General features: G+C 36.3%; 1 protein-coding gene across 1 annotated transcript in view; it reads right to left on the bottom strand.

Moving 5' to 3' along the window:
* LOC126253521 (uncharacterized) overlaps positions 1-22,012 on the bottom strand; it is a 234,646-nt gene that overhangs the window by 97,714 nt on the left and 114,920 nt on the right. The window contains exons 9-12 of the mRNA XM_049954898.1: positions 16,193-16,405; positions 10,887-10,990; positions 10,659-10,802; positions 5,915-6,011 (exon numbers count right to left, since the gene is read on the bottom strand). Coding sequence (XP_049810855.1) covers positions 5,915-6,011; positions 10,659-10,802; positions 10,887-10,990; positions 16,193-16,405 — 558 coding nt within the window. The remainder of the gene's footprint in view (positions 1-5,914; positions 6,012-10,658; positions 10,803-10,886; positions 10,991-16,192; positions 16,406-22,012) is intronic.

Raw genomic sequence — 22,012 nt, 5'->3', positions numbered from 1 at the left:
TTTGCAGATCATTTAGTGATCTTCTCACACTCCATAGATGCAGCAGCAAAACAACTTAAACAACTGCACAGACAAGCAGCAAAGGCTGTATTTCAAATCTCCTTTGAGTAGACTCACTTTATGATGCACATAAAATTAGTGCTAAGAGAACATTATGTTGAACTCGGAAAAATCAAGCAGACCTAAAACTTTAAATACATAGGTCAATGGATACAGCCAAACCTATCAGAGAAAGAATGGGTTTTTGCCCTAAATGGGTGCTCTTTCCTCAAAGATACAACGTATTCTCGAAAAACACTGTGTTAAGGTGATCTTAGGGCCTCCCACGAAGATTGCAGTTTTACTCGGCTCTGTAACGGATGATTTACTGTTTGTAAGGTGGGTGTGTGCCAGATTCATTGTGGAAACTGTAAGAAGACATACATAGGTCAAACAACACACAGCGTTCATGAGAGATGTGTGGAACATTGAAGACACACATGCTTATCACAGCCAGACAAGTCAGCTGTGGCTGAACACTGTACTGATACAGGACATTCCATGAACTACAGCGATGTGAAGATTCTAACATCCACCTATTCCTTTTGGGATTCTGTCTTCAAGGAAGCTAATAATTTAATAAGTAGAGATAATGGTTTTAATTTGAACAAAGCATGGAATCCGGCTCGTGGGATAATTAAACTGCAGAGAAGTCCAGAATGAGATTTTCACTCTGCAGCGGAGTGTGTGCTGATATGAAACTTCTTGGCAGATTAAAACTATGTGCCAGACCAAAACTCGAAATCGAGACCTTTGCCTTTCGCGGGCAAGTGCTCTACCATCTGAGCTACCCAAGCACATCTCACAACCTGTCCTCACAGCTTCAATTCTGTCAGTACCTCATATCCTATCTTCCAAACTTCACAGAAGCTCTTCTGCGAACCTTGCAGAACTAGCACTCCTGGAAGAAAGGATACTGAGGAGACATGGCTTAGATGTGTGGAACATCAAAGACACACATGCTTATCACAGCCAGACAAGTCAGCTGTGGCCGAACACTGTACTGATACAGGACATTCCATGAACTACTGGGAGATGTTTCCAGAATGAGATTTTCACACTGCAGCGGATTGTGTGCTGATATGAAACTTCTTGGCAGATTAAAACTGTGTGCCAGACCGAGACTCGAACTTGGGACCTTTGCCTTTCAAGGGCAAGTTACAGAGAAGTCATCACAGTGTCATCACCGCCAAACATGCATCGATATGCGAATCAAAAGTCTGTACGCCTTCGCTAAGGCGGCACGTGTGTAAGCGTACCTCTTTGCTGCCAACCAGCGTCTGAACTCGCAAGTGCATACCACCACATTGGGCCATATAAGACCATGCATGGCACCCTGTTCTCAGTCTTGTGACTTACACTGAGGACAGCCGGATGATATGCGGCTGAAATATCAGTGGAAGAAATTTTATTTGTGTGGCTGCATGTCCAAAACTAATGAACTAGAAAAAGAAACCTTCATGTCAAGCATTAACAAAATGTAAATGGCGTATTAAGAAACTGAAGGCATCTACAATGAGAGGCTGATATCCTTAAATGCCATAATTAAAGACTACTGCACTCTTATTTGACCAGAGTTTCTGTATGTGGCAGAGACTCTTACAATGAACAGGAAAAGTCTAATGGAGTAAAATGCAGTCAAAGAATGAAAGATTTTGAGAAAAATCCTCAATCCCATCAAAGAAAATAGTAAGAACAGAAGGCATTTCAACTATGAATTATACAAGCACAGGGAGAAGTGGCACGAATTGGAAACGAAGGATTGCCTTTCATGGTCACAGAAACGAATGAGCCCAGAAAGCGTATCTAAAACTATATTGGCCTACTTTCAAGAAACCACAAGGGCATAGTTAACAGAAGTTAAAAAAGATCTACAAGAACTTGAAACTTCTCCTAAAGATGTCTATGAGCGTGACCCACTTAATAAAAACTACAAACACACAAAAAATTGCTCTGAGCACTATGGGACTTAACTTCTGAGGTCAACAGTCCCCCAGAACTTAGAACTAATTAAACCTAACTAACCTAAGGACATCACACACATCCATGCCCGAGGCAGGATTCGAACCTGCAACCGTAGTGGTCGCGCGGTTCCAGACTGTAGCGCCTAGAACCGCTCGGCCACACAAACACACAACAGTTTGCAGGAAAAGCCAAGGCTGAAGACATGGATGGCGTGGAGAAAAGAAAGAAAGAACAACTGTTTAAAGTAATGCAAGAGCACTGGGTGTCAGTTACGGTTCGGAAAAAGGGACAGCTGAATTGATGTAGTCCCTAGTTGACTGAAATGAAGAAGGAAGAAGAAAATACGTCCAGATGCCTGGACATCTCCCAGTTCACCATTAAAATTACTTTTTCCTTTTAATTTCTTACACTCTACTCTCCATATCCCCTTCTTCTTTTCATAGCATTATGAGGCTGTGTGGGCCTTAGCCTCTTCCCAAGTTTCCACGATTATGCCTTCTCCAGTCCGGTTCATTGCCACAAACAAACTACTTTTTCTCCCATTATGTTCTTCTGGTGAACATTTTACTACATTTCAACTGTCCTTATGTCATAGCACGAAGTGGTTATGTATCAACTGAAGATCTACTGCAACGAATAAAATATGGATGATTATTTATTAATTACAAATATCTAAAATGGGGTTTGTTGGAATCTTGCTAACAAATGTACAAATGGAGAGGAAATGGAAATCTCTAGTTTTTTCAAGCTCTAATAGATTTTATAATGAGAACAAACAAATAGGGAGAAGTAAACTAAATGCAGGTATAGTCAGTTGAAAGGTGACAGCGCAGAGAGCATGGGAGGTTCAGGAAAGCCTCTGGGAATTACGATGGAATATACGAGATTCTGATTTAGCAACAATGAGTTGCATGGAAGAGCTAGGACAAGGATGAGAAAACTTTAAACAAATTACAAGCTGCATACAGCAACACAAAATTTCTTTTCTTCTCTCTCTCTCTCTCTCTCTTTTTTAATAGTAAAAAGAGAAGATTAGGGGTTATTGAATTGGGACGAGGAGAGAGAAATAAACAAAATAATTTTGAACTTCTACGAAACTACCAACAAGAGACAGATATCAATAAATACATGATGAAATTAAAAAAATTACAATATTTCTGGTCCTCACTAGCGTTAATATTTATATCTGACTATGTGACTGTGATTTGAAAATAACTCAAAGGTTAAGTAAAATGTTAATGTAGATACTGTAAGAACCAGGGAGGGTGTTCTTGCCTGGAAGAGAGGGAGGCAGGAGGCAATGGCATTAGAAGTGGCAAAATTATACAATGGTAACAGGAAGAAGATGCAAGTCATGGAGGAGAGGCAGATTAAGTACAGGGGAATGAACACAGATGACAGAAAATACAAGAAAACAAGGTAAAAAGGTAGGTGGGGAAAATAAATGTGGAAACAAAGACGGAAGAGGGAAAATTGGGGATTGGGAGAGTATGAAATTAGAGAGAGAGAGAGAGAGAGAGAGAGAGAGAGAGAGACGATAGTGGCAAGCAAGGTAATATCCACTGTATTGTAGAGAGCTTCCACTGTGACCAGGAACACTTTGAGTGAAGCTGTTGTCATGTCAATGGAACAAATGAAACATTTGTCACACATCCACTGGTACACGACACCGCTTCTTTCATTAACGTAACTCTTTCCTTGAAAAACTATGTCTTTGACTGGATGAGATTACGATAGGTAGTGGTGCAAGTTGAGTCAGTACATAGGGAAAGTTTCACACCACTCCACAATGAGAAAGTAACGTGTCAATGAGACACACAGAATCTGAATTAGAATGGGCTGGAAGGCCGCCCGAAAGCTGTTCTGGATGGTTTGTGAAAACTTATGGATAAAATGGACCTTGTTTAAGGCATGTCATCTGCATCCATACTCCGCAAACAACCATGAAGTGCATGGCAGAGGGTACATCCCATTGCACAAGTTCTTAGAGTTTCTTCCCATTCCATTCACATAAGGGGTGCTGACTGCGTGGCTCTGTGCGTACTATAATTATTCTAATCTTGTCCTCACAATCCCTATATAAGCAATATGTAGGGGGTTGTAGTATATTCCTATAGTCATTGTTACGTCTATCTTCAATAGTCTGCCAGTTCAGTTTCTTCAGTATCTCTATTACACTCTCCCACGGATTAAACAAAACTGTGACCATTTCTGTTGCCCTCTCTATATACATTCAATAACCCTTGTTAGACCTATTTGATACAGATACCACACACTGAGCAATATTCTAGAATGGGTCACAACAAGTGATTTGTAAGCAATCCCCTTTGTAGACTGATTTATCCAGTATTCTAGCAATAAACAAAAGTCCACCACCTGCTTTGCCCACCACTTAGCCTATGTGATCATTCCATTTCATATCCCTACAAAGTGTTACACTGGGCAGGTATTTGTAGGAGTTGGCCGATTTGAACTGTGACCCATTGATACTATAAGTAAAGGATGCCATTTTTTTTGTTCTGTGATGTGCACAATTTTACATTCCTGGACATTTAAAGCAAGTTGACAATCTTTGCACCACTTTAATATCTTATCAAGGTCTGACTGATTATTTATGCAGCTTCCTTCAGACAATACTTCTTTACAGATAACTCATCATCTGCAAAAAGTCTGAGGATACTACTAATATTGTCCATAAGAACATTAATATACAACATGAACAGCAAGGGTCCTAACACACTTCCTTAGAGCACACCCGAAGTTACTTCTACATCTGACGGAAGACTCTTCATTCAAATAACATGCTGTGTCCTCCCCACCAAAAAGCCCTCAGTCTAGTCACAAATTTCACTTTATACCCGATATGGTTGAACTTTTGACAGTGAGTGTAGGTGAGGTACTGAGTCAAATGCTTATTAAAAAATCAAGAAATACTGCATCTACCTGACTGCCTTGGTCCAAAGCTTTCAGTATGCCATGTGAGAAAAGTGCAAGCTCAGTTTCACATGATCAATGTTTTCGGAATCCATGTTGGTGGGCATGGAGGAGGCACAGTGTTCGAGATACAACATTACGCCTGAGCTCAGAATATGTTCTAAGTTTCTACAATAAATCAATGACAAGGATATTGGGTGAGAGTTTTGTGAATCACTTCTACTACCTTTCTTGTAGATGGGTGTGATCTGTGTTTTCTTCTAACTACTGGGAATGTTTTTTTGTTCGAGGATTATAGTTACAAGAGGCGTTAACTCAGAGCGAATTCAGTATAGAATTTGATAGGGATTCCATCGGGCCCAGCAGCTATGTTCAATTTTAACAATTTCAACCTGATGTTAATACTGATTTCATTCATGTTTTCAATGGTACAAGGATTAAATTGGGGCATTTCTCTTGGGTTTTCCTTTGCACAGGAACACTTCAAAATACGGTTAAGCATTTCAGCTTTTGCTTCGCTACCCTCAATTTCAGTTCCTGCCTCATTTGTTAGGGACTGGGCACTAACTTTGGCACCACTAACAGCCCTTGCATACAACCAGGACTTCTTTGCATTTTATGGAAAATCATTTGACAATATTTTGCTATGGTAGCCACTGAGGACTTCACACACTGCTCTCTTGACAGCCAAATGTGTTTCATTCGGCAACCCTCTGTCTATAGTCCTAGTCTTTGTTTTACACATATTATGCAGTAATCTCTATTTCTTTAGAAGTTTCTTGACAGTGACTGTCTTCAGGAAATCTTAGCTCCGGCAGAAGAATACACTCCACAATACAATGAATTATTGGTGGCCAAAGCTTATTTTCAACCAAATTTTTATCTTGGTACTGTATACAATTAACCCATGTTTCCAACTCATACATATATTATATATTATAGACACTAAACCTTAAAAACTAAATAATGTACTCACCTGGTGGACCCTGTATTAGGCACACTTTTGGTTCCTGATGTCTACAAACTTCTGCACACTTTAGAATAATCTCTGCCTGCTTCTCATTTAAGTTTTCCTGTAGAAAGAAATAAAACTCCATAATGTTTAAGCGAAAAAGCTAATATACTTATGTCCAGCATATGTAATATTTCTTTATGTATATGCTCTAAGAACTGCCTAAATGTAATTTCCCACATGTAAGCAACTGCTAAACTTCACTATAAGAAGGCTGACTTCACAGACTCCAGTAGCTACCAGCCAGTCTCTTTCCTTGCGTCAATATTAAAAAATGTTGAGAAGGTATTCGAGGGTTGGCACCCACCTGTGCAACAATGGAATACTTAGCTCATTACAGCTTGAGTATCAAAAGTGCTACAATTCATATGTTTACTAAGTACATGATAAGAGTATTTAAGGATAAAATGTTAGCAGATAGAATCTTTTGCAGCTTATCAAAGCACCTGACTGTGTTCAATAAACAAAAGTTCCGTTTTTGTGGAATACATGATCCAGTATATGTCTTGTTTGGTCCCTAGTTAAGAAATATAATGAAGAAAGTTACACTATGTTACTTCAATCATTTGAAGAACACCACATCATCTGCACAGGGAGAAATTACAACAGGTGTTACAAAGGGTTCAATCACTGACTATTCTTGCTTGTTGTTAATGATCTATTATTTGACTTTAATCAGGAGGCAGAATTTGTTATTTCTGTTACAGATGCAAGCAAACTAAAGAAGCATAGACAGAAAAATTAGTAAATTATATCTTTTCAAAGTTGATTGTAACTCACTTCACAAGCAATGTATGTACATATTATATGTGTGATGATGTTCAAGTGGAATGTATATGTAAATGGAGTTCCTGTTGCTCTTCGCTTGTCAACCTAGACCATGATCAATAAAGGTACATAGTCTGCAATGACTCCCACTTATTTTTAGTGTCATAGCCATGAACTCATGTTTTGGCAATAGTGGCAACATTGCGAGTGGAGGATGTGATTGTGTCATAAGTAATCAATTGTAGTTACTCACTGACACCAAAACAGTATGTGAAGTCCGTAGTGCAGTGCGGCATTCACATTTTTATGTTAAAGACAGTTCACACTGGACATCAATGGAGCATCACAGAATACAAGGGAATGTCATTACAAATTATGGTGTGTTCACACTAGACAAAACATCTCATCGGTTAGTGCAATACCGAATGTTGAAAGAGAGGTTATGAGTGACTGTGCTTCTTAGAAAAAATCAGAATATAGTAACAATATTAAGGAACTAGCAACAACAGTAGAGATTATTAGTTATCACAGAAAAAACTATAGTGGATGATCTTGACAGAGGTTGTCTAGTTCATTCTAAATTCTCACACACTTACTTTAACCTTTGTGTTTCAAATTTTTTCTAAGTGCCAAATGACAGATAAAACTATTTTTCTCCTTCAATAGGCACGGCTCTTTCACTGTTGAAGCAACTTTCATTAAAAAAAATTTCCTGTATTGAAATTCATATTAATGCACAGTTAAGATTTTTCTTTGTCCAGGAATTGTAAAACTTCAATAATTTCTTGCTTTTAGATATTTGACCTCTGTTGTATGAGGATACTTGTAAGTATGAAGTTCCCAAGCAACCTTTGCAAGTGTCACAAAGACAAAGCCAGCAACAAAACAAATATTAAGAAGAAACAAAAGCACAAAACACATTACTGTAACATAATTGATTGCAGCTAGTATTGGTTAACTTTCACTGTTAACAGATGACACTACTGTTCCTCATTTCTGTACAAGGAAAGTCTTTGGCATACCAGGATTTTAGAACTATACAGTCAGCATAATCAACTGATCGCTGGCATCACCAAGCTACTCACAACATCGTTGGTTGGTGGCTTCCACCATGTGTTAGTTAAGTTAGTTTCACATTCCATACATTATTTGCACAGTAAATTGTAATGATGTGGAAGACCTCATTTTACATAACACATGGCAAATTAATTTTTAGATGTGGCTGCATACTGAGCATTTATAGAGAGTTTTTAATTTGATCTGTTCCATGATAAATTCATATTATTCTTTCGAAAATAGTTTTCCATAAAAGCTAATCAGAAAAGGCATTAGACAGTGCTGTAAAAAATGATGGATCACAAGAGAGAGTAAAGTACCTAGTGAAAGGAAATAGGAAATGTATCTGTTGCCATGAACAAGTAGAGATTCTGTAGTAGTTACACACTACAAAAACCACTCAGAATTACTAAGATTGGACTTAATGGAAGGGCAATAAATGATGAATCACAGGTAGCAAATATAGTAGAAAGTTAGGGGCAAATAGTTTGAGAGAAAAAGCAGAGTAGTATGTTGAAAAAGCAACTTTCATAGAATTCATTTATACGAATATATCACCAACTTCTCCCCCTGAAATAAAGAAAATTATACATTTTCTCAAGAATAAAAGCTCATATGGTTTTAATGTTGTTTCCGATAGAGTGTTAGAGATTTGTACCCTTATAATAAGAACCCCTGTCTTATATGAAATATGTAATGTATCACTTACTTGAGGCATTTTTCCAGATAGACTGACATATGCCATTGTCAGTCTCCTCTATAAGAAAGGTGATAGGAGAGATTTCAATAGCTACTGACCTGTTTTAACACCATTTTCAAAAAATTTTGAGAAAATGAAATATTCTAGATGAGTATCTCATCTTAGTGACAGTAATACCCCTGCAAATCACTTTTTGGATTTCAGAAGAGTTCTTCTACTGAGAACACCATTTACTTGTGTTCACTTGTCAAATTTTACAAGCATTAAATAATAAAACAGTGCCAGTTAGTATTTTCTGCTACTTATTTAAGTCATTTGACTGTGTGAAACATAATATTCTCTTAGATAAATTTAAGTTTTATTGGGTTGATGGCTGATGGTACAGACAACCAATGGGTAATGTCACATGTCACCAAAACAATGCAAAAAGCTGTACTTATTGATTCAACGTCTAATATACACCAAGCAGAATTAGTCCTTTTTGCAGATGACACTAGTCTTATAATTAAACAAGTATACGTAGAGAAACAGAAGATACAGTAAACAATGTTCTTAAAAGTATCACAGACTACTTTTCTGTGAATGGTATCACCCACAATTTTTTTTAAAAAAAGGACAGCATATTTCGTTCTGTGCATCTAGGGTTACTATACCAATTATAAATGTAATACATGATGAGGAAATAATAAATGGTGGGCAAACTTCAAAATTCTTAGATGTCTGTATTGATGTTTTTTGTTTATGGGATGCTCAACCTTGTGGTTATCAGCGCCCATGTGAATTCCTAATCTTTTCACTGTCTAGTCTCACCACTTTCCTGAATGTTCATTAAGTGAAGAGAAAAACACAAAAACCCAGTCCTTGAGAAGAGGAAATCCCCCGACATGGTGGGGAATAGAATCCAGGACCTCTTGATCCAGAGGCAGCATCCATATTGACGAGAATTTCAAATGGAAAAAGCATTTTTGTGGAACTCCTAAAACAACATAGCTCAGCCACATTTGCACTTAGGAACATTACAAATACTGTGAATAGCTGTAAGGAGTAAGTTGACATTTTCATATTTTCTTTCAGTAACGTCATATGCAAGAATCTTCTGGAATATGTCATCTTCAAGGAAGGAAGGAAGGAAGGAAAGTCTTCATTGCACAAAAATGTGCTTTAAGAGTAATATGTGTTGCGTACTCACAATCATCTTGTAGACATCTGTTTAAGGAGTTGGGCATTCTGACTACTGTTTCACAGTATATTTATTCCCTCATGAAGTTTGTTGTAAATAATCCACTGCAGTTCAAAAGGAATAATGATGTACATAATTACAATACCAGAGGGAAAAATAACATTCGTTAATGCACACTAAGGTTGTCTTTAGCACGAAAGGAGTGCACAATGCTGCAATTAAAATTTTTGATAACTTACCCAGTCATATAAAATGTCTGACATATAGCAAAGTATTTACACAACAAAGTCACTTGCGTAAAACTGGTTTTAATACAATGAAGCTTCTTTCTCTTCTCAAAAACAAAAATCACGCTGACAGGACATGGATTTGAGACAATTTAAGAAATTCAAGTACAATGCTGAAGTGCTGCACTTCAAAACTGGTAAACTGGATCATTAATGCATTTTTATGGGAACAACTTTGAAGGTGATAGTAGTGGTTGGATCCTGGTACAATGTTAGAAGCATAGAGGGTGGGGGTGAGAGGGAGGAGGGGTGAGGAAGAGAAAGCAGGAAGAAAAGAAAGGCAGTGGGGATACAGAGATGATTAAAAATCTTAAATATTTTGTGTAACTCATTAACAACTCTTGGCAACTTATCTTTTTGGCTTAGTTCTGTTACACGGGTCATAAACAACACTGGTGGAATAAAACCTAAGGGCATGGTTTCAATGGTATCTCACTTAAAATGCCATGTACTGCTGCACTATGATACTACTTGAGGGCATTTTACAATCAAAATTCACTTACTTAGTTCGCAGGTAGTGGAGTAGTGGCAACAACAAATGCAGAAACAATAACAACATAAAATAAACATATTAACAGAAACTTCGGTCGGTTCTTGGTAGAACAACAAGAACTGGTACTTTTCATTTATTATAAAATAAACAAATTACATATGAAAACTAACCTCTTTGTTTACTTTATTCTAAGATATATCACTTTTCTAAAAAGATAAAATCACCTTTGTCCATAATTTATTCCCTTCAACATGTGGTAAGTGATAGTCTTTTAAATTAGGACTCAAGATATGTCGACACAAAGGTGATTTAGGCACTACTGCAAGAGCCTGGAACTGTCTCAAGTCAGACCGGAGGTATGAAATTATCTGCAAAAATAAATTATTCCTCATTAGTTAATGAAGTATTAAACATGTTTACCAAAAGCACAAAGATAAACTAATTCTAATTACCTTTATTCTTAAGTTTGTGCCTGTTTTATAGGCTCTTGCTTTCACAAGTAGCCTGAGAATCAGCCTCACTTCCTGCTGTGTTTGCTGTGACTGGAACGAAGTCTCTGTTTGAAAATGAAGGAATTGGAAATAAGTAAAATATCTAGTGAAAAACAAAAGAGGATTTAAAAAAATGCCAAATGCTATTTGTACTAGTATCACCACCATCCACTCAGTGAACTCTCAAAAACACCAATGTGAAAGCCCTCAACAACTGAAATCGATGAAATAACGCAGTAGCTCAAATTTTGTTTGTTTATATCTTTATATGTTATGAGAATTCCATTAGCAAGAGGATATTACCTATACAACTCTTGTGCACAATATTACCATCAAGTACATTTTACGTATAATAGTTCTCAATCAATAACAATTGAAGGCGCTTTTATTAATGTGCTTGGAATGTCACAAAACAGTTGCAAATAACATTTACATGCTAATAGGCGAAATAAAATTCTAAAATAATTTTTATTTGAGATTTTGCAAATACAATTAGTTCTGATGTGGCTCATCTATGAAGAGGAAAGTTAGAAGAGCTGTAAGAGGGCCAGGCCATGGCATTTAAAGTGAAGAAATATAATCTCCGGCACTCAGGATGGCTTTCTTTTTAACATGTTGTGGTATGTAATCTTCAATATTCATGATGTTTCCCTTTTATTTCGATATGTTTAACAATTGTTTTGTAAAAAGCTTCAGTGTATCAACTTGATATGTAGGAATGAATGCATGATTATGTGGTCAACACTAAGAGCAGCATTCTTACTGTCAGGATTTCAAATTCAGAAGAAAATGGAAGGTCTTGCTAAGTACCTATAAAAAGAAAATCAACATTTTACAGTGGGAATTAACTATCTGTTTCAATATCAATAAAGGAGTTGAACAAGGTGATGCTCTTTCCACAATGCTTTTCAATATGACCATAGAAGCAATTATAAGAAAACTGCAAATACCTGAACACACAGGTATAAGGACAACACAATTGGCATGGAAAGTGTGAAAATATCCAAGATCAGAAAAAAAAAAAACATCGTATTTACTGTGTGTGATACATCTTGAAGTAGGACCTGTGCACATCGAGTACAAGGAAGAGTGCCGGGGGGGGGGGGGGGGGGGGAGGTTGGGAAATTTAGAACGCTCCTCTCCTGGTCTGTATACTTTGTGTTCAAGGTTAGGCAGGGTTATTTTGTCAATTAGTTTTCAAAACAAAATTGCAAAAAGAATATGCACACTGTGTTTCAAATATTGTTACTTCTTTGCTGTTGTTGTTGGTAACAGGTGGATATGATGCGAGTTATTCACTGCAAAACATTCTATATGGGCAGTCCCAACTTCGAGATACATCGCATGCAAAGGGTCACACACAAGAACTCTGTAATATTTTATTTCAAAAACAACATACTACCAGGAATTTTTTGAACAACACTGACCTTTAATTAATGTTATTGGACTAAAGTATTGTTTACAAATTATTTTACATGGCACTACTATTGTAAATGTAAATGATCAGGTACTGTTCCAAATGTTCAGTAGTAAGACTGTATCTTCAATCACTCAAAACATTTTTATAAGCAGAAAAGAACCATTCTACATGAACTGAGATAAGTGGGCAGTATTTGAATTTGGGTGCCATGGCGGCACTTATTGTTTGTGGCAAAAGTCCACTTGTCCCATTAATAAAACTATCAATTTGAGACAAGCGTTCAAAGCCTGAGTTATTGTTCAAAATATTTTCAAACTTTTCTTTTAAGTTTTCTCAGGAATACCTCTGGCAATAAGTTCACTAGACTAATTTTATTCAGTAACTGTACAGATACATTCAACACCAAAGCTTGAGTTTCAAGCTTTTTAATACTCACATTTATATGGGAAAAATGTGCATTACTCACAGCTTTCTTTTTATACCAGAATCATTAAATGATTCCTTGCACTGGCAAACTGCCAAGGCTTCTACACTATCGAAGTCATTTACTACACCTCTGATGGCCTCAAAATGCTCATTGTAAAACAACATAGCTTTGATCCCTGTACCCAAACGTGTTACTACTCGCTCAAGAAGTAAAGGCACATTTGGCAGTTTTTCTTTGTAGCTTTTGAAGCGAGCAGATGCCTTAAGAAACACTTTCTTTGTGGACGAAATCAGTTTATTTACATTCCCAAACATGGATCACACTTCTTCAGCAAGGCAATGTACTTCGCAAGCAAAGCACGTCACATTAATCATATTGGGATAAAATACTTGAGGGCTTTTCCCGCTTTGATCATATAAGGTGCAGCATCTGAGAAAAACAAAAACACCCTTAAATCTGCAGAAGATTCTGGAAATATTTTTCTAATACTCTCATTCACAAATCTGGTGATCGTAGAATGATATGTCTTTTCAAGTTCTTTGTAGGCCACTAAATAGGAAGAGGAAGGCTGTTATTTTAACACACCAACCATTAAATTTGCAATGTAAAGGCCACTAATATTGGTAGTTTCATCAACTGAAATCCAAATAATGTTGTTCTTGATTCATAGTGTATTTCTTCCACAGCGTGTAGGTAAATTGTTGGTATGTAGTTTTTACACAATGTTGTTTCATCTGGTACTTTTCGATTAAAGCAATATTTGCGCAGGAAACCTTTGAGGATAGGATTTGTAAGTTTGAGAAGAGGGATATTCTTGCAATGAAAGCTTCACATAAATCCACGTTAAAGTTACCTTCAGAGGTTAAATCTCTGCTTCTGCTTCTTGCCGCTGTCAAAAGTTGTTGTTGTGGGCCTTTCTTTTGCATTCTTGCGATATGAAGATTTGTCTATTTGAAAGATTTTTTTTCTTTTATTTGCCAGAAATGTTTTTCTCTCAAACTTAACAATATAAAACATTTCCATCATACGTACATTTTCCGGGATGGTTTGCTATCCACAAAACAGCACTTCTTTTTTCAGGCTGCACCGAACACAATACGTTACACCCTACACGTAAACACATTAAGCTTTGTACCAATAAAAAGAAAACTACACTTAAACAATGGACATGTGACTAACAACTACTGTAATTTAATTTAATTGTTACCGACACATGCGATATGTCAGAAGAGGAGATTAAGCGGGAACATGGGTGGTAGGTGGATTGGCTTTGACCTCCTGTGTTGTTTTTTTAGCCAATAGCCTCTCAGTTAGTTATTGCACACAGTTGTGGGTTGCAGTCACTCTGTGAGAAATGAAAATAACATCAAGCTAGAGCCCGCCCAGCTAGATTTTTGAAATATTGTAAATGTAGAGTGAAAATATGCATCATCACTAGTTTTTAATTAAAATATGCAACAACCAATGAAAAGCAGCCAAATATGCAAATACGTATTTGGATGTCTAGGGGCTAATATTAATACAGTAAATTCTATGTCCACTGAAATAAAAGTCCACATTTTGAGTGGTAATAGGTGTTATCATACGTTTAAAAAGCTAATTACTAGGGTGGTAAACTGACAGCTCAAAATGATTTTATACAAAGTTATGATTAGGCCATGGGTTAATACAGATGTGAAGCATGGATGTTAACCAGCAATGATTAACAACAACTTAGAATATCTGAATGAAGAGTGCTATGGAAAATTTATGGAGGGATCCAAAACAATGATGGTACCAGGAGAGCAAGGGCCAATTATGAGTTGGATCACCTCATGCAAGGAGCTGATACTGAAAGGCTATTTAAAAGTAAAAGAATAGCCTGGCTGGGGCACGACCTAAGGCTGGAGGACACAATAACAACAAAGGTCTTCCAATGGAAACCAACAGAAACAAGATTAAAAAGAAGACAACATAAATGACGACTGGATTATGAGGCAGAAAACATCAGAGCTCTAGGAATCAGAGGATGGAGAAGGAAAGTAAACGAGAGCATAGAATGGAAGGAAAACTGTTAAGAAGGCAAAGACCCAAGCACGATTGTGAAGCCAAAAGAGAATGAATGTCTAAATAAATGTAGATATCTTAAATAAAAACTTAGTGTCATGTTTACAGCTGAAATGGATAATAGTGTGTCTCTGTTGATATGTCATTAATTTGTTGGAACCACATTTCCAGTAAAAATGTTTTTTTATTGCCGTATGCTTTTCCTTTTCACCACCACCACCATCACCATTATTTTCACTTTGGTATTGCGTATTTCATTATATCACTACCTCAATTTTTCCTTCCCTTCCCCCTCTTTTTTTTAAGACGACTTGATATGATTAAAAATAAAATACGATTTGCTGTGTCTGTATATGTGCGGACGGATGTGTGTGTGTGTGTGTGTGTGTGTGTGTGTGTGTGCGCGCAAGTGTATACCTGTCCCTTTTTCCCCCTAAGGTAAGTCTTTCCGCTCCCGGGATTGGAATGACTCCTTACCCTCTCCCTTAAAACCCATATCCTTTCGTCTTTCCCTCTCCTTCCCTCTTTCCTGATGAAGCAACCGTGGGTTGCCAAAGCTTGAATTTTGTGTGTGTGTTTGTGTCTGGTAGTGTCTCTATCAACATACCATCACTTTCGTTTGGTAAGTTACATCATCTTTGTTTTTAGATATATTTTTCCCAGGTGGAATGTTTCCCTCTATTATATTAAAATACGATACGGATATTTATTTCCGTGTTGTTCGTAATTAGCTAGGCTAATGCCACAGATATTAATTATGTATGTACGTACTGGAATGCATATTTCATTTACTTTGATTTTTTGGCTGGTTTTACTTCTTAGGTCTTCAATTCTCATAGAAATAGTAATCCTTTTAATTCTAGACTATGAAATGTTTTTAATTATCATCTAAACTTTTACAGCCAATTTATTTACAACCTGTTACCCACAGTAATGAGATATCCTACTGTATCAACTCATGGCTTGAAGAACCTCAGACAAGCCTAGAGACAACAGCAATTAAAAACAAGAACAAAATTAAATCTCAGAAAAAACATACTGCACAGATACATGGTCAGTAATAAAGAAAATGATGACATTGCATTTTAATGATAATGACCAACAGCCTAATCATTAATATTAATCAAAGCCAGGCAAAAATTGAAGAACTGTACACTTCCAAATATGATGATATAACACGAGGCTCCCATAGCAATATAAGTAGACAGTAAATTTACAATGAGTTATTTATAAACATTCATTTGCTTTACAAGCTTGGCTTCCACGTGAGAAGTTCATTAAACATTTATAAATGCTCAACATCAACATTAAGTTCTGTACTAATCAGTCCAGTTATTAGCACAATACTGAAATATAAATAGCAAGGATACATACTGAATGACTGATTGAATGTATTTCTGCTGGATCTCTCTGTGTTCATATTTTGTACATATGCAAAGGCATTTGCAAAACAGCGTCCTCCTCTAAAGTCCTGTGATGCGGTAATGTCAGAAATAGGGCCACTGTTCTGTACCTGGGCTTCTGCAAGCAAAAGGTCTCCAAATTTCGGATGATGATTCTGTAGTAGTTCCTGGTGTGATAAAGTAGCTGTGAACAGCAGAACAAAGAAAACTACATAAAAATATTACTAAAGAACTTCATGATTCATTAGTTAACATTACTAATCAACATAGTTTTATTAAGTGAAAACAACTAAGAGCAAAAATTCCTCCAAAAATGGAATAGTGTAGATTACAATTCAATTTAGTACTACCCCAAAAAAAGACACTTCTACAGTATGGTAAGAGATATGTAATCCCACACTTTTTAATTCATCTTAAGTGTAAGCACATAATAGCAAAAAGCTTACATTCATTCATCTACCTACAAATTTATAATTTATAACTTATAACTGACAAACATTACATCAATGTACCATTTGAAGACGCACACAAAATCCACTTCAATTGCAAATTTCTGCAGTAATCACAACACAACGAGGTAAGATGTAAAATATTGTCACATAGCAAATTAACATCAACCACAAAGGACAATAATTAATAAATGACTATCCTTAGGGAGAAATGCACAAAGACCACAAAAATGGATAGAGAGCTACATGACTGGAAATTCTGAATGGCTGACTACTTAGAGGAAGCTTGATGATGAAACTTAGTATATTTCTCTGATCACTTTGGTTAGTAGTTGAGAATCTATACTAATAATAATAAAACTGTAAAACAGTTGTGTCTATACAATGAAAATATTTGCCAAAACATGATTGCCAATGATGTAGGGAGAGTAACAGAAAACAAAAAGCCTATTTTTAAAAACTTTGTCGGTTTGTTGGAATATGCTAATCTCCAAAACTACTGTAGTCGAGTTGGCATATGATGATCCCTTACAGCTAACACCACTGTAGTTAGCTTTCAACTGAGAAGCACAAACAGCTCTGGATAGAAACAATAGCCATCTATAAAGCTGTCACACACTGATGCATTACTGCAGAGACATTTACAGAGTCGTGTTACACGGTTGGTTGAGATAGACGTGTGAAACATCTGCAGCCCACAACAACTGTCAGGGGTCAACTTATGTCAATTAAATTATAGACAAATTTTCGTAGCATTTTCACAGGTAGCTTGAGTATAGTTTGGGGCAACATACAGACTTTATTTCATCAAAATGTGATCACGGAAAAAAATCTTAACTTACAAGTTTTAGGAGTCAGCTCAGCTTAGTAGTTCCAATGTTTACCTCAGTGACAATCATCTTAGCATTGTTCACTGAAGGAGAAAAGATGGTGGTGTTGGTTTTGCACAACACACATTAATAAACAGGCACTGTTAGTTTTTTATTACCTCACTGACAGAATTATTTTCAGAAATTTATGACTACACCAGATTTAAGTGCTGTAATCTTATCTTAACAAATACAAACTAAATATAAATTTACTTGACTAGGACATATAGATTTACTAATGTCTATTAAAAACTTAATAAAATTGCTTTGCTTCTTTCGATAGGTTTGCTGTATATTTGATTTCTTGGCTAGGAAAAACGAATTTATTGAATTTGCTTTGTGATCTGGGAGCCTACTTATTACATTTTGATTTTGCTTAGTTTACAAATATAATGTCTAGAAAATGGTTGAGTCTTTCTCAGTAAACTAGAGTGGCTGAACAATGGAGGATAATGTTGTCTCAACAATCTACTGAATATCATGAAGTGAGACTTGCAGCAGTTCAAAAACACCAGGCTTTACCTCACTCTTTGGAAACTCCTTCCGAAAGCGAGATGCGACACAACTCTCGATCGAGAGCGTCATACACTATTCCTCACTACATACAGTATTATAAACAAGTCATCCAGCCATAGATACTTAGTGTTACCCGTGTGAAGCCAGAGCAGGTTACTAGTTACAGTAATAGTTTAATAGATGTCTTAACAATCAGTACTGTAACCCAAGACAATGTTCAGCCAGACAACTAACAGCTCTCCTATGAGCAAACAATGAATATTCTTACAAAATGTGTCTGTGTGCACCAAATACATACAGTAGTGGACCCTGTCACTGGAGGGCATGTTCAATACAGAGGTATGTTAATAGGTTAACTGTCAATTCACAGACGATGAAATTTATTTTGAATGTTTTCAGTTTTGGACTTCAAAAAATGGCAGAGAACGTTTTTTAAAATTGTTTACTAAGTGTTTTCAACTCCAAATACTGAATATAGAAGCTCTCTCCAAATAGAGTAGTCACCATCAGGTATCAAATTTTTTTTATCAGCACTGCACACACTTATCATAGATTAGATTAGATTTAGTTTTCATTCCACAGACCCAAAAGTAAGATGATTCTCAGGGGTGTGGATCAAGTCAGAAAGTATAACATAAAACATCAAATATAATACTCACTATCCTGATCATTCATCAGGAGATTGTCGAAACAGGTGAATACATTACTGTAAACTGGACCTGCTAATACTTACAGAATTAATACTCTGTCAGAATGAAACATATTTAAGCACTTTTAATAAATTTATCATAAACAAAATACCTAATCTTGACTGTTGCAACCAACTGCTTTCAAAACTGAAATCTGACATTTTTACTTAAGCAGATCTGACAATCCCTGTTAAGACATTCATCTACAGAGTAGAAGGAGTTGCCTATTAAAAAGTGTTTCAAACTCTCTTTAAACTGTGCTTTATATGCAACCAGGTTTATTATGGTTGCTGGAAATTTATTGAAAATGTGTGTTCCTGAATACTGGACCCCTTTTTGGACCAAGGTAAGTGATTTAGGTCTTTGTGTAGATTTTTCTTACTCCTAGTACTGATATTGTATATTGAGCTATTTGTTGGAAATAGAGGTGTATTACTCACAACAAATTTCATTAAGGAATAAATACATTGAGAAGCAGTGGTTAGAATAAAAAGTTCCTTGAACAGGTTTCTACATGATGTTCTTGAATTTACACCACAAATGAGACTTATTACAAGCTTTCGCATGCTAAAAACTTTTCTTCAGTTTGACAAGTTACCCCAGAGTATGATCCCGTATGACATAAAAGAATGAAAGTAAGCGAAGTATGCAATTTTTTTATATTTATATCTCCTACATCTGACATCATTCTCACTGCAAACACAGACTTGTTTAGGTGCTTCAGCAATTCTGTGGTATGCCCTTCCCAACTGAATTTATTATTGAGCTGTAATCCCACAAATTTAATGCTGTCATCCTCTTTGATCTGCATGTGTTCATATGTTATGCACATGCTGGAACGAAATCTCTTACAGGTTCTAAACTGCATAAAGTGAGGGTTTTCAGAGTTTAATGACAGTGAATTAGCTTTAATCCATTTATTAATATCAGTGAAAATTTGATTAGGAGCCATTTCTAAACCTGTAATTGATCTGCTACTTACTGCAATGTTTGTATCATCTGCAAACAAAACAAAGTTAGCATCTCGCAATGTAACAGACGAGAGGTCATTAATGTACACAAGAAAAAGCAATGGACCCAAGATGACACATTGAGGAACACCACATATAATTAATTCCCAATCACCCTGTTAGTTAGATAAGACTCAAACCATTTCGTAGCACTACTCATGACACCATGATATTCTAATTTACTTAAGAGAATGCCGTGATTCACACAGTTAAAGGCTTTTGACAGGTCACAAAAAATTCCAGTAGCCTCTAATTTGTTATCTAATGAATTAAATACTACATTCTTACTGTATGTGTAAATAGCTATTTCTATATCAGAACTCTTAAGAAAACCAAACCGTGACTTGGACAATGTATTACATGCCCTTAGGCGGTTAAGGAGACGCCTGAACACAACCTCTTCAAATATTTTTGAAAAAGCTAGCAAAAGTGAAACTGGCTGATAGTTTGATGGTATCTCTTTATTCCCTTCTTGTAAACAGGCATAACTTCAGCATATTTTAGCCAGTCTGGAAATGTTCTGCTGATAAGAGACTGATTCAACAAATAATTTATGATAGAACTCAACTCACATGAGCACTCTTTGTTACATTTCAGAGATATAATAAGAGAAAATAACTACATACATACTAGAAAGAGTAAAGGTACTTTCTTGTTGAGGCACTGAGCGGTTTGCAGTTGCATAAGTATGACAAAGTCTTGCTGATCTTTCAGACAATGTAATTTTTCAGAGGTAACTAACAAAAACACATGCACACACAAACACAGCTACAATGTACCAACCAACTACATTGTTCCAGCATTGTTACCTGACTGGCCTAGTCCTTTAAGATCAATTCAAAATCATCCTGAATAACAATCATCCCCACTTGCTCACAGCCTGTCAGAATACAAGATACATTTAACTTAACTTGACAAATCTCACAAAGAGTGACAGATGCACCTATCAATTCAAATTGAGTTTAACCACTGTGACCCCTACAGTTACAGGCCAATGGTATGTGTCCTGGAAAATCAAAGCAATAGCTTTCAAAATACACTGGAAGGAGGAATGAGATCTCTGCCCAGTCACCTAGTCATCCAAAACAGTTCTTTAGGATATAGTGGTAAGATTCTTCAATCTTTTGTTCTGCTATTTTTATGGATGACAATCCTTATGACTAACAAGTTTAAAGTGTAAGATAATCTACTAGGCAAGGACATGATTCTTGACATCATGATTTGTTTTGTCTGGGCTTGGACACTATTTTGTAGAAGATATACTGAAGTAGCTGCTGCAGTTCAGTCCACTGATAACACTATGTAATAAACACGTTCCGGGCCTGCTTCTTGATTGTTTTCACCCAGGATTTTTCCTTCTAACATGTTTTTCGTCAAGCTTTTATGTTGAATTTAGTTTCCAATTATTTTAGGTTTTCTTCTCTGTACCACATTAAGCAATGTACTTTTCTCTTCATTTCCTTTTAGTATTGGTTCATTGGATTTTCTTTCAGTCCAGAATGTTTTTGTGGTTGTTCTCCATAACCACATCTCTACTGCTTCTGTTTTTTATTTTCCTATTTCCTCAGAGTCCACCCTACCCACCCATAGCTTAAAATTCTCCAAACAAATCCCATGATAAATATCATTCTTGTTTCTATATTAAGGTGGTGGCTGTTATTGAATTACTCTCATTTCAGATGGCTTGTTTGGCCACTGCAATCCTCCTTTTAATATCTATTATATTTATTACTTCTTGTAATTCCCACATTAATAGTATATAGTATTTCCCCTCTCAATGTTTGACTCTTCTTGTCTGTTCAATTTATCAATCATCATTATATGTGACACAATGCAATACACTAGCTTTCTCAAAGTTTTACCTTACAATTTCTCTCTGTAAGGAAGCAACAGGCTGACAGACATGGTTTCTTAGATCAAGAACAGGTACCACCTCCCACATTTTTCAATTAATACTGTTATTAAAAATCACATCAACTAAACTGCATTGATGTGCAACCAGATACACACATAGTTCTTTACATTACAGTGTTACTGAACAAGGGAACGAGCTTTGCCAACGGAGGTGTAGTTTTGTGCCACCAATCACTTGCATGACAGGAAAAATACATTAAAAGAGGCTGTCCTGGATGATGGCACAATAAAATTAAATGGCTAACATTGTCTATTACTATGTTCATTATACACCGAAGAGCCAAAGAAACTGGTACACCAGCCTAATATTGTGTAGAGCCCCGCGAGCATGCTGGTGTGCTGCA

The sequence above is a fragment of the Schistocerca nitens genome, chromosome 4 (genome assembly GCF_023898315.1).
Source record: "Schistocerca nitens isolate TAMUIC-IGC-003100 chromosome 4, iqSchNite1.1, whole genome shotgun sequence".
Classification (NCBI taxonomy): Eukaryota; Metazoa; Arthropoda; class Insecta; order Orthoptera; family Acrididae; genus Schistocerca; species Schistocerca nitens.
This window is presented reverse-complemented; position numbering and strand designations above follow the sequence as displayed.